At 38.7% G+C, this 13,428-nt stretch overlaps 1 protein-coding gene across 3 annotated transcripts in view; it reads left to right on the top strand.

The window, feature by feature from the left end:
• Positions 1 to 12,568, top strand: part of FAM198B (family with sequence similarity 198 member B) — a 71,508-nt gene extending 58,940 nt beyond the window's left edge. For all 3 annotated transcript variants that reach the window (XM_018061481.1, XM_018061482.1, XM_018061480.1), the window contains 2 exons: positions 4,724 to 4,950; positions 8,631 to 12,568. In XM_018061481.1, the coding sequence (XP_017916970.1) occupies positions 4,724 to 4,950; positions 8,631 to 8,838 (435 nt within the window). In that variant the 3' untranslated portion in view covers positions 8,839 to 12,568. The remainder of the gene's footprint in view (positions 1 to 4,723; positions 4,951 to 8,630) is intronic.

Raw genomic sequence — 13,428 nt, 5'->3', positions numbered from 1 at the left:
CGTTTTCTGTTTCCTGCTAGTTGTGGAAGCATTTTCCTTGCAAAAGTTGTTGAGATATTTAAGACTTGGTAGTCAATTGGTGAGAGGTCAGGTGAACATGGCAGAGGAGGCAAAACTTTGTAGCCCAATTCATTGAACTTTTGAAACATTGGTTGGGCAACATACAGTTTGGTGTTGTTGTGGAGAAGAAATGGGCATTTTCTGTTGACCAATGCTGGCTGCAGGCATTGCAGCTTTCAGTGCATCTCCTCAAGTTGCTGAGCATACTTCTCAGATGTAATTATTTCACAATTATTTCACAAGATTCAGAAAGCTGTAGTGGATCAGACTGGCAGCAGACCACCAAAGAGTGACTGTGACTTTTTTTAGTACAAGCTTGGCTTTGGGAAGTGCTTTGGAGCTTCTTGTCAGTCCAACCACTAAGCTGGTTGTCAGTCCACTGGTTGTTGTATGGAGTCCACTTTTTGTCTCATGTCACAATCCTATCAATAAATTGTTCATTTTTGTTGCATAGAATAAGAGGAGACACTTCAAAACAACAATTGTTTTCATTTGTGGTCAACTCATCACTTCATGGGAAATAGATGGGGAAACAGTGGAAACAGTGTCAGACTTTATTTTTTTAGGCTCCAAAATCACTGCAGATGGTGACTGCAGCCATGAAATTAAAGGATGCTTCCTCCTTGGAAGAAAAGTTATAACCAACCTAGATAGCATATTCAAAAGCAGAGACATTACTTTGCCAACAAAGGTCCGTCTAGTCAAGGCTATGGTTTTTCCAGTAGTCATGTATGGATGTGAGAGTTGGACTGTGAAGAAAGCTGAGCGCCAAAGAATTGATGCTTTTGAACTGTGGTGTTGGAGAAGGCTCTTGAGAGTCCCTTGGACTATAAGGAGATCCAACCAGTCCATTCTGAAGATCAGCCCTGGGATTTCTTTGGAAGGAATGATGCTAAAACTGAAACTCCAAAACTTTGGCCACCTCATGCAAAGAGTTGACTCATTGGAAAAGACTCTGATGCTGGGAGGGGTTGGGGGCAGGAGGAGGAGGGGATGACAGAGGATGAGATGGCTGGATGGCATCACCGACTCGATGAACGTAAGTCTGAGTGAACTCTGGGAGTTGGTGATGGACAGGGAGGCCTGGCATGCTGCGATTCATGGAGTGGCAAAGAGTCAGGCACGACTGAGCGACTGAACTGAACTGAACATGAGGCACCAGCTTATGAAGCTTTTTCACCTTTCCAGTTTGCTTCAAATGCCCAGTGACCATGGAATGGTCTATGTTAAGTTCTTTGGTAACTTCTTTTGTAGCTGTAAGAGGATCAGCTTAGATGATTGCTTTCAATTGGTCCTTGTCAACTTCCGATGACCCGTCATTACACTCTCATCTTCAAGGCTCTTGTCTCCCTTGCAAAACTTCTTGACTCACCACTGCACTGTAAAGTCATTAGCAGTTCCTGGGGCAAATGCACTGTTGATGTTACAAGTTGTCTCTGCTGCTTTATGACCCATTTTGACCTTGAATAAAAAAGTCACTTGAATTTGCTTTGTGTCTAACATCATTTCCGTAGTCTAAAATAAATATAAAATAAACAGTAAGTAATAAGTCATTAGCAAAATAAATAAAGCAAGAAATGTGCATTAAAATGATGTATAACACAACCACATTTATTTAAGATTCCAACATCAAATGGCAAATCCAACGATGTAAAACTGCAATTACTTCTGCACCAAACTAATACATTATGATGTGTAAAATAGATAGCTAATGGGAAGCTGCTGTATAGCACAAGGTGCTCAGCTCAGTGCTCTGTGATCCTAGAGGGGTGGGATGGCAGGTGGAAGGGAAATCCAAGAGGGAGGGGACATATGTATACCTATAGTTGATTCATAGTTGATTCATGGAGTTATCCATGAATCCGTAGCTTGTTTCATGAATCAAGCTCCAATAACATACTCCAATAATAATTTTAAAAGGATGCTCTAAGTTGCTCTGTCTCACCTGTAACTCTTAATGCTTTCTTATAGTCTAAAAATGAAAAGATATAATATTTATAGAGTACTGGAGGTTAGGGACTAGATGCTAAATTGCTTGTTATCAAACGACATTATATGTGATACCCCTGGCTTTGTTGTAGTGATAACAGAAATGCTATTTGTTTTGGTTCTTTCCCACTACTAGAAATCAACAATGAAGAAAGAGCTTAGGGTTCAGAGCACCATTTAAGAACTGGTTGGTAGATGTGTCCTTACAAGTAAAGCTCTAAACACACTTATGCAACACAACACACGTTGATGTTATAGCCAAACTGAAATAAGATTAAGCTTTCCCCCATATATAGTGTCATTATAATTGGGTAAAAACATACAATGATGATGGGAATAGGGTATAGAGACTTCTTGATAATTATCATCTACTATATATAAAAAAAGGGACATTGAATGAGAATCAGCTCCCTGAAGAGTTATTTTTTACATTCTCCCTGACACCTTGATGGTAACTTGAAAAACTAGCAAGCACATACCATCTCTTCATATCATTTGATTTTCCTTATATTCAAATCTGTCAAGATAATACATAAAAGGAATCAAATTGAGGAGAAAGGAGTCAATTTATTTTTCATTTTTCTAGTATTTCCCAGCTTATGCTTTTTTTCCCATGTAACCTACAGTGATGTGGTTGGGGCTCTCTTGCTCATCTTTGGGAGACATTCAACCAGCCCTGGAAGCTTATGTGCCCTGGAGACAGCCTGTGTGACATTTTTGGATAAACCCTTGGTTAGGCCCATGATCCCATGGATCAGCTTGCCTGAAGCTAGTTCTGCCAAGGTCCCCTGATCTGTAGACTGTTTCTCGACCAGCACCGTACCCTCTGAGCTGTCCAAGAGGCTGGTGGCTCATGGAACACCTCATTCCATGTGACTGCTTTTATATAAATTTCATAGAAAATTGGCTTATGCTAACTTCTCTTAAAACCACTGCTTCCCAAAGTATGCTTTTTGGTGCAAAGTCCACTTACCTGCAGAAAACAGAGAGGAGGGTCATTTGTCTGGCAGTGGGTTTGCTGTGTTAGTGAGGCAAAACTAGACTGATTCATTTCCCTCTGGAAGTAGTGCTGGTTTGGGCGGGGTGCTGGCCCTGGGTGACATTTGCCTCAGTGCCTGGCCCACTGCTGGGTGGAAGAAGATATTACATAAACATTTGTTGGATGAATAAAGGCAGGATTTTTGCAACGTAGGCTCAATTTTGGTACTACTCTTTCTGCATTTCTGTCTTAGCAACTGACTACCTAGAGTGACCAGCCCTATAAGATCTGCAAAAATACAGGAGGAAGAGAAAAGATGGGAGTTTAGTAAATAAAAAAATTAAAAGACTTAAAATGACAAAAGAATAGAAATGACAGCCTGGGGACTTCCCTAGTGGTCCAGTAGTTAAGACTCTGTGCTTCAATGCAGGAGACACAATTTTAATACCTGGTCGGGGAATTAAGATCCCATGTGCCGGGTGGTACTACCAAATAATTAAAAAAAAAAAAAAAGACAGTCTGTGTCAAGCCATCTTTTGAATCTTGAGCATACCTACAATCTTTGACTAGACAAACTGTTCAGTGTGGTGTTTTGGGGGAAATGTGCAGTTTGAAGACAAACACAACTGTGTCTGAATCTTAACTTTGCTACCCACTAAAATTCTATGCAGAGTATAATATTCAATCTCTCTGAGGCTCAGTTTTCCTTCACTGAAATGGAGAAACTACCTTTTGTTTTGGAAGCTTCTTTTGTGGTCAGTCATTTCACACAGTGTGTACATGTGTGTCTCAACAACAGTAATGACAGTTTTCAATTTTTAAGTATCTTCTAGATGCCTAGGTCAGGCTGGAGTGTATCCAGACATTTTTGTGTCCTTAACCCACCAAAAGTACAAGGATAATAGTATGATTCCCGATATATAGATAATTAAATTGAGACTCAGTAACGTAAAGGGAGCTATACACATTTGCAGGACTGCCAAAAAGATATTTGAGTTTAAATTTATCTAACTCCTTACCCTAGGCTTTAACTTACCATGATTAATAAATATTATTTTTTCCCTTGCCAAAAAGACATGGAAGTAACCCAATTCTCCCTTTCCTAGTTAATGTCTGCCCTCTATAAGGTGGTCGCCCTACTCCCACAATAAACCTCACTAAGCCAAAGTGTTCTGCTCATTCATTTAGAATCTAACTGTGGGCTCCCCATGTGGCATGTTCTTGGCTATCATTATCGGATATCATGTCTTTTCCATAGGTTTGTTCTCGGTAACTTCAAGTTTTATACTGTAATACTGAAATCCAGAGAGAGTTAGGGAATGCAGTAAACTTTAGAGCCACTGAGATAACCCAGATTTTCTGGATGTCTCCAAGTACAGTGATTTGTATCTTCTGTCCCAAGTAGCAACAGAGATTCTTCTGGGCACGCGTCGACATATGATGTCAGTGGGAACTCTGAATGTGAAGGGTGGAGATGCTTAGTTTGGATGATCTCCCTGTGGAGCTGTTAACGGAGCTGGGTCAGAAGGATATGAAATTTGGGCTTATTCTGACAGTTAATTTAACAAACCTGGCCCCAATTAAATTCTGGCAAGTGAGCCACTTAGAAAGTACTTGTTCTTTGGACATCTTCTAACTTTCCCAAGTTTTGTTTTTACTCAGCATCTTGGATTTTGTTTTTGTTTTCCCTTTCAGATTTATAACCGCCTGGATACAAATTGCTGTGGGTTCCGACCTCGGAAGGAAGATACCTGTGTACAGAGTGGACGGAGTTCAAAATGCGACAACCAGGATACTGTGGTTCTAGCCCACATTGTCCAGAGAAAGCAGGACCCAAGACACTTGGTTTTTATAGATAACAAGGGTTTCTTTGACAGAAGTGAAGATAACTTGAACTTCAAACTCTTAGAAGGCATCAGAGAGTAAGTTTCCCGATGTAGTAACATCTGCAGGACACTGCATTTTCATTGAATACGTAGTAAGGTTTGAGAAGACTCATATCCTGTGTCTGATCAATTTAACCCTTAAAGAGAATCTGGGAATGGAGGCCCAGAGAAGGGAACCAAACCCAAGAGAAGTAGAAAAAAAAGGTGCAGCCAGGTTTCACTGTAACTGACCTCTGCAACCTACAGAGGTCCTGCTGCATTTCACAGGCATCATATTGCTTGGCCCTCAGTGTGCAAATCCAGGTGGGATGAGGTTGGAAGCATGCAGGCATCTCTGGAATAGGAACTAGCCTGGTGGAGGTGAGCAAGGGGCTCCATTGCCAGGGTGCAGATGGGGGAACCAACAGACATTCAAATACTGATCAGGCAGGATGTCCTAGGGCAGAATAAACTCAGTGACTTTGATGAGCACATGGGAAGTTAGAGGCAACCTGCTGAGCAGAACACAGTAGCCAAGAATAGTGGCAGTTCAATTCAGGTAAGAGGGTTTCTGAGCATTTGGAAATCCTTCTGTAGACATAGATTATAGGGACAAGTATCTTGAGCTTACACTCAAGAAGTATTTGGAAATAAAGGAAACTAAGACATTCCATAGTGGCAGGGACCTCACTGTAGAGTCTGAGATATTCACCCCCAAACATGGGGACTGAAGCTGTATTTCAGACTCTCCTTCATGAGCACCCGTTCGTTGTCTTTCTTTCTTTTTTCTTAATTAATTAATTAATTAATTAATTTTTGGTTGCGCTGGGTCTCCATTGCTGCATGCGGCCTCTGTCTAGTTTTGGTGAATGAGGGTTATTTGTTGTGGAGCACAGGCTCAGTAGTTGTGGCTCGCAGGGTATAGAGTGTGGAGTCAGTAGTTGTGGTACATGGACGTGCCCATGGTACATGTGGAATCTTCCTGGATCAGTGATCAAACCTGCGTCCCTTGTATTGGCAGGTGGATTCCTATCCACTGCACCACCAGGGAAGTGCCCTTCATTGTCTTTCAACCTTAGAAATCAGGGCCACTAAGAAACTGAGGTGTGTGCCTGAGACTTGAAAATGGAAGGGTGCTCTAGTGAAACAGTCCATCAGCCTTGTGAAGCCGAGTGACTGCTGCGGACACAAGAGCACGTCTAAAATTGAGAGTAGGACCCAGGTCCTCCAACCCCAAGTCCATTTTTCTGCAGTAACTCGTGGCATTTCTGCTGTGACTGTTTCTTTTGTTAACAAAACTCGGAAGCATATTTTAATAATTCTTCCTAGCACCATGAATTAGGTAATGGGGAATTTTATGTATTTCCAATGCTAGAGTTAATGAGTTTCAGGACATCCATTTTCATGAGTTTCTGCCATGACTTTCTCTGTTAATACCCATTCCTTACATCTCTATGGATGGAAGGTAAAATATAAGTGTCTGCTAAGTGTCTGAGCTGAGGAAATTTTATGTGTAGGAAAATTTACATACCAGTGGCATCACTTACTGAGTTGGTATTATGGAGTCTTCTTAAATCCCTGAATTTCCTCTTAGAATTAATAGTGCCTGGAGAATCCATCTCTCTCGTACATTCATAAAAATATGAGTAACATTTTACTTATACTTTCAAGGGAGATTTAACCTTAACTGCATTATAAGGAGTAATGGGTTTAAAGTTAAATCTTCTTTGAATATGTAATTTCCACATTCAAAGGCAAAAATGAAGATTTCACTAACTCATATTTATGCATAGAATATTTCCATTAAGCAGGATAGCACAGAGTCAGGTAATTTTTTTGATTTTCCTTTATGCAAGGATTAGACACTAAAGAGATCCATGAATGTAGCAGTTTCATCTTGTACATTCTTCCACAGCTAAGTTAGTTCAAGGGCCAGAGAATTAATAAATCATGGATTATTAATACTTCCTATAGCAAAAATGCTTAATTAATACTATGGTTACTAAACTATAAAAGACATGTCTTTGGGGTGCTCAGAGCATCTGATTAACATTATTTAATTCCGCACTTACTCAGACTCATTAAGCACGTCCAGCTCCTTGGCCTTTGGTCTCTCTGCAGCACCAGAAATGCTGGAACATATGGACTGCACTATTCATGCCCCCCCAGTGCCATCCCCAGCTTGATCCGTTGACATTTGGAAAAGATGCTTAGAGGACTGAAGCTCTTGGCAAACTGTACTCTTGGAACAAATATATATTCTGTTTTAGTTTTTAAGGAACTACTAAATTTACTCTTAAACCCCAGTATTTGTACTGTACTTTCATCAGCATTTTAATGAAAGCTGGGAGAGAGGCCAAATTGGAGATTCAGCAAAATGTTGCTTATAATTTTGAACCAGAAATTTTACTAAATCCTTTAGATAATATATGTGCTGTATCCCTGCCTTTATTCTTTCTAAATGAAGAGCAGGAATCATAATGCCCTTCTTTAGGTAAGTCAGCAAGGATCCCTCTAAACTGACCTCAGGTTTTCCAGAGAGGTGCTTCCTTGTGGAGTGCCCTGGCCCTCAAACTTGAGTTTTGCTAAGTTTATTTGAAAATATATTAATATTCTGGCTTAATATAATGTTTCCAGATTCTTAGAATTTCTGAAGTATTATCTGAATAAAAAGCATTTCAGTCTTTAATTGAGCATTTTGGTGTGACTTCTTTCTTTACACTACATGTATTTTGTATAATTTCTCATTAAGTTCATTCATGCAACTCTGCTTCAGGAAGAGTAATTTACTGAAATAGCATATTTTTGCTTCTCATATTTTCTTGCATATAATCTCATGCTGACACTTGAGAGGATAGGATTCTACTCAACAGATTAAAATGGTTTCTTATGGGTGCTGCTGCTGTTGCTGCTAAGTCGCTTCAGTCGTGTCCAACTCTGTGTGACCCCACAGACGGCAGCCCACCAGGCTACCCCGTCCCCGGGATTCTCCAGGCAAGAACACTGGAGTGGGTTGCCATTTCCTTCTCCAATGCGTGAAAGTGAAGTCGCTCAGTCGTGTCTGACTCTTAGCGACCCCATGGACTGAAGCCTACCAGGTTCCTCCATCCATGGGATTTTCCAGGCAAGAGTACTGGCTGCTAAGTCACTTCAGTCGTGTCCGACTCTGTGCGACCCCATAGACGGCACTCTACCAGACCCCCCCGTCCCTGGGATTCTCCAGGCAAGAACACTGGAGTGGGTTGCCATTTCCTTCTCCAATGCACGAAAGTGAAAAGTGAAAGGGAAGTCGCTCAGTTGTGTCCGACCCTTAGCATGGACTGCAGCCTACCAGGCTTCTCCATCCATGGGATTTTCCAGGCAAGAGTACTGGAGTGGGGTGCAATTGCCTTCTCCGCTTATGGGTGCAATGGAGTTTAAATTTGAGGAAAGTACTTTTCCAGATTATCAGAATTCTTGCTAATTCTGTCTCTCTCTTTGCCTACATATAATGATCTTAAGTAAGACATCGATATGTCAAGGTCTCAGTGGTATAGAAAACTCAGTTCCTTTGAAATCTGTTCTTCTAGTATATAATTATGGAGAAGTGTAAGCTAGACGCTGACAGAAATGTTTTCATCCTCAAGGCATTATCTGATAGTATGATTTATACCAGATTAATGACTGGCCGAACCACTGGGCAGGGCATAATATTTACAAGCAATTACGAAGAATGAAATGTCTTTCTCTCTTTTCAGGTTTCCCGAATCTGCAGTTTCTGTTTTGAAGAGCCAACACTTACGGCAGAAACTTCTTCAGTCTCTGTTTCTTGATAAAGTTTACTGGGAGAGTCAGGGAGGTAGACAGGGCATTGAAAAGCTAATCGATGTGATAGAACAGAGAGCCAAAATCCTGCTCACCTACATCAATGCACACGGGGCCAAAGTGTTACCTATGAATGAATAACAAAAGGTCTTCTGGCTAGCGGTCCAGTCCTTTTAGAGATGAGGCAGTGGAGATCAACACACAAAGTAAATGAATTTAATCTAGTAAATATGATGAACCTGAGCACAATAGCAGTCTTTAAAAGCTTTTGCAATATACTGCTAAGATATATCTGTTTACATTTTCCTTTAACATCATGACCTGGAGTCTCAACATCTGAGCACAGAATGGTTGCAATTTTGATCCCAGTTAGTTGTGTTAAAGCACCTGTCACATCAGTTAATAGGATAGTATGAACCAGAAGTGGTGATTCCTTTAATAAATCAGGTTTGATGCCATTTGCTGGTCTGACTCAATACTAATGGGAACAATTCTGGACATCTTTCTGTTGTTGATTGTTAGAACAGACAGTAGTTTCAACACTACCCAGAGGCAACTCTACACTGGAAAATGGAGGTGTATAACCTTCAGAAACTTCAGATTCTATAGTAATTCTAAGGAGAAGTGTTGGTTTATTTGTAAAACCTCCAGTGTATGTTCTATTATATCTAAAAATGATCAGCCAGCTTTGTGATCCTCAACACAAGAATCACATTTTCCATTCCCTTTCAGAAATGTATTAACATTTTGTTATCAGTATAGAAACCTACATCTGACAGTTTATACATTAAGTAGTTTTACTCTTTGTTTTAGTCCAACTTATGTCTGGTGGTTTAAAAATTCAATTTTTAGGTATAAAATTGCATATGTGAAACTATGCTTATTGAGTGTCTTTTGGTTGGGTGGATGCTCTTTTTACATTTTTTGTCATTTTTACTAAGGATAGGCTATAATTTCTGCTTATTTCATAAATAATAGTGGATTTCTTCAAGCTTGTTCTTTGTAATTATATTTAAACAGAATTAATTGATATTGTCCAGATATTGACAATAGGACCAGAGTGTGTTTGAATATATTGTTTGACTTATTCCAATATGAAAAATAGGAGCAAAGTAAGTTAAAACCCAACTCTGGTCAGTTCTCCTCAAGTGAAATCACATGACTAGAAACAGGAAATTGGAGGATATCTAACCTCAAAAAATTCTCTCTGAACTCTGTCGCTTAGTCACTAAGTCATGTTCGACCCTGTGACCCCATAGACTATAGCCCTCCAGGCTCCTCTGTGCATGGAATTTTCCATGCAATAATAGTGGAGTGGGTTGCCATTTCCTTCTCCAGAGGATCTTCCTGACCCAGGGATCGAGCCCATGTCTCCTGCTTGGCAGGTGGATTCTTTACCACTGCACCACATGTCCTTGGAGACATCTACATCATGGTGTTTGATAGATGTTCACATAGAGATTTGAAGTCTTGAATAAATTGCTATGACCCTCCCCCCCTCACCTCTTATTAAGAAGCTACTATACTGACTTCTTTCAGCTAAAAAAATTAGAATATTTATAATGCACTCTATCCTCTGTTTTCTCAGTTCTGCATGTTATTCCTAAAGTGCATCCCATTTTCTGTGTTCTAATAAGGGTCGCTCAGAATCCCTGAAGATTAGAATTACTAAAGACTGTATGATAAAGGCTAACCTGTCTATAGATTTTAATTTATACAAACGTTTGAGGCAAAGTGACATAATAACATGTAGATTATAAGACAACGTAGACAAAGGAGAAGGGAATCATTTGCTCCTCTAATTATAACTTTTCTAGGCTTACATTCAAGCCCTGCTTGTTAGCGCCCTCACTTCTCAGCTGACCCTTAGAGCTGGCCTTCAGACCATGCTGTCTTCAGCGTTCCCTCCGCAGCCCTGAGTGCCTCTCCCACCCTCCGCCCCATACTTTCTAAGTACACGTGGACTCTGCTGAGTCTCCACTGCTACCTGCTGTATTTGGTCTTTTTAAGATCACTTTGTGTCTCAAGAATCAGCATATTAATGAGAAATTGGCCTAATAGAAGTCTGGAGATGCAAACTCTACATTCAAATAACTCTTTGTCAAGTTGCCTTATACCTTGTCTTATCTAGGTGGCATATTTGCATTTTAATATGCCTTTCATGGAATATACCATCTTGTCCAACTTTGTGATACTGGTGCTGGAAATCCCAGGTTTCTCAGAAGTGGCTTTGATTTTGCATCTTAACCTATACCCCTTCTGGGCAACTTGGTCCTCCCGCTGGTGGGTCTCATTGTTTATTTGCCTCCAGTTTTTCTGAAATGCAAAGTATCAAATGACAGGTCCAGGAACACATGTTTAATTTAGTCATCTTTGCTTTTTAACAGTATATGTTGTTTTAGAATCAGTGGATAATTCATGCTATATTATTTTTGAATGATGGAAGACTTGAGGCCAGGCTTTTCATTCTAATAAATAAACTCTTCTCTTACTGAAACAATGAGAATACTCCACCTTTCAAATGTACTCATTATGCTGCAGTTTGGTTCACATTGCACATTATGGGGTTTATTTATAATTTGATAAATTTAAAATAGAGCAGTTTACATAGGCAGACATACAGAAGCTTATTCTTGTGTGATTATTTTTTAAACTGATATTATGAAAATAAACATATCTTAAAAATATGTCATAAAAATGTTAAAAATTAAAAATGTGTGTTTTTTATTTTGTCAGTGTTTTTGTTGTTGGTTTGTTTTTATCTTGTTTTATAGGTGAACTGCTTTTAAGAAGTGAACTCTAGGGGAGTGTTTGCTACCTTTATCCATGATAAAAGAAACAATTGAATAGTCGAGAATTATACTAGACTGTGTTTGTGTATGCATATATTTGATATCGTTAATAATGATATTATGTCTTCCCTTGGTGTACATTTAGCACTCTTTTAGGTGGGATGCAAATTACTTAACAGATATCATAAATTATAAGAAGATACTAATTTGGGGTTTTCTTTGCTTGATGTGAGTCTTACCATTATATTTAAAGCTTCCTTGGTAGCACTCATATTTATTAAATTTATTAGGTACCTGGGAAACTTATTAAAATATAAAATGTCTTAGACTTATGCTCAAAATTTTTATAATCTCTAAACTTCTGTAATAGCCTGTTTATACCATTGTGCTTTTAGATATATGGTAAATTATATCCAGTGACTGAAATAAAATAACCTAAATGTAGGTTCATTTAGTCTTATGAAATTCTAATGTTTATCTCAGTACAGATTAAATAAGGCACATTAGAGCACTAGCCTGAAAATATGATATGGAAATGGTATTGATACATAAGTCACAAAAAGATGATGAAGGCATTTCTCTAAAGAATAAATAATGTTATCAAGAATCAGGAACTTTCATGAATGAAAGATGATTTGACTTGTCAGAAAAGGTGTTGGACACTTGGAAATAGCCCCAAGTATTCTTTCAATGCAATGCTGGATTTGATTTTGTATTGAATGGACTATTTAACAACGCTCTAGGGCAGAGGTTAACTTGTAGATTTTTACCCCAGGGAGATACAAATAATTTCTGTCTGGTGGATAAAACAATCCTACCTTAATGGCTTTACAAATTATTACCCTGTTGGACATTAACCAGTTTTTTGTTTTTGTTTTTGAATTTGTCCAACAATCTTATCCTAACATTTGCCTGTAAATATTTAGCTTTAGAAACACTCTTGAAATCATACTGTCTTCTTACTAGTTTCCTTGTTATTAATTATTTTAATAAAATCTTTGGATCTGTTCATTTTATATTTACATAAGAGTTGCGGTTTTACCTTTTCGAAGATTTTGGTTTAATAAACTTTGACTGTAGAGGCTTGTAATTATATTTACTTGAGCGTCATGATTTTAAAATTTTGAAATTTTAGCAACTTTCAAAACAGAGTCACATAATTTAAAAAACTGAATGCTACCATTTGATCAACAGCTTAAGTTTATTTTCATTCCATCCTTTAATTGATTAAGAATTGTTAGTTGATTATCTACTTGAAAGGTCTGACTCAGATGGGTTACAGGCAGACTTTGTTTTGCAGTCTAAAAACGCACATTGTACATAAGGGAAGTCACAGAAATCCTTTCTTAAACTAGCATTGGATAGAGTTAAATTAGTTCAGCATTTTGTTTTTCTTCTCATCTTTTTTATCCTCATGCCTCCAAAGTGCATTTTATTTGTTGGTAAAAACATACACAATTAAGAAATCTCTATGCATCTTCTTAAAACGTAATGTGTGTTTCTTAGCAGTGTTTGTCAAGATTTTTAAAGCTTTTGAGACAAAGAGATTAAAAAAACCCTTCCTTGTCAGGGGCCTTTTTGTCGTGCTGCAGAATAGCTAGCTGAGCTATATTTCAAAAGGCAAACTGGCCTGCAAGGAGTGTGGCCAGTCACTAAATGAGACTGAAACAGCTGTGATTTTGCAAGACGTGCCAACATTTTCTTTAGCTCCAGGACACCAGACATTATCTGGCTCATAAAGTACTCTATGTTATTGGCTCAACTTCTGTTTAGGAGAACAAGAGATCTTGTTCCATATCCTCATTTCAGGCCCTCAGGAATACTGAAATTTTGAAGTCAACGTTATTTTTTGACCATATAATACTTTAAAAAATAAACTGTAGTTCACATATCCTCTCTAACTTGGTGAGAATACTTTACAGTTAAACTTGCAAAGTTT

This window comes from Capra hircus, chromosome 17 (genome assembly GCF_001704415.2).
Source record: "Capra hircus breed San Clemente chromosome 17, ASM170441v1, whole genome shotgun sequence".
Taxonomy (NCBI): Eukaryota; Metazoa; Chordata; class Mammalia; order Artiodactyla; family Bovidae; genus Capra; species Capra hircus.
Note: the sequence above shows the minus strand (reverse complement) of the source record. Positions and strands in the feature narration are given on the sequence as shown.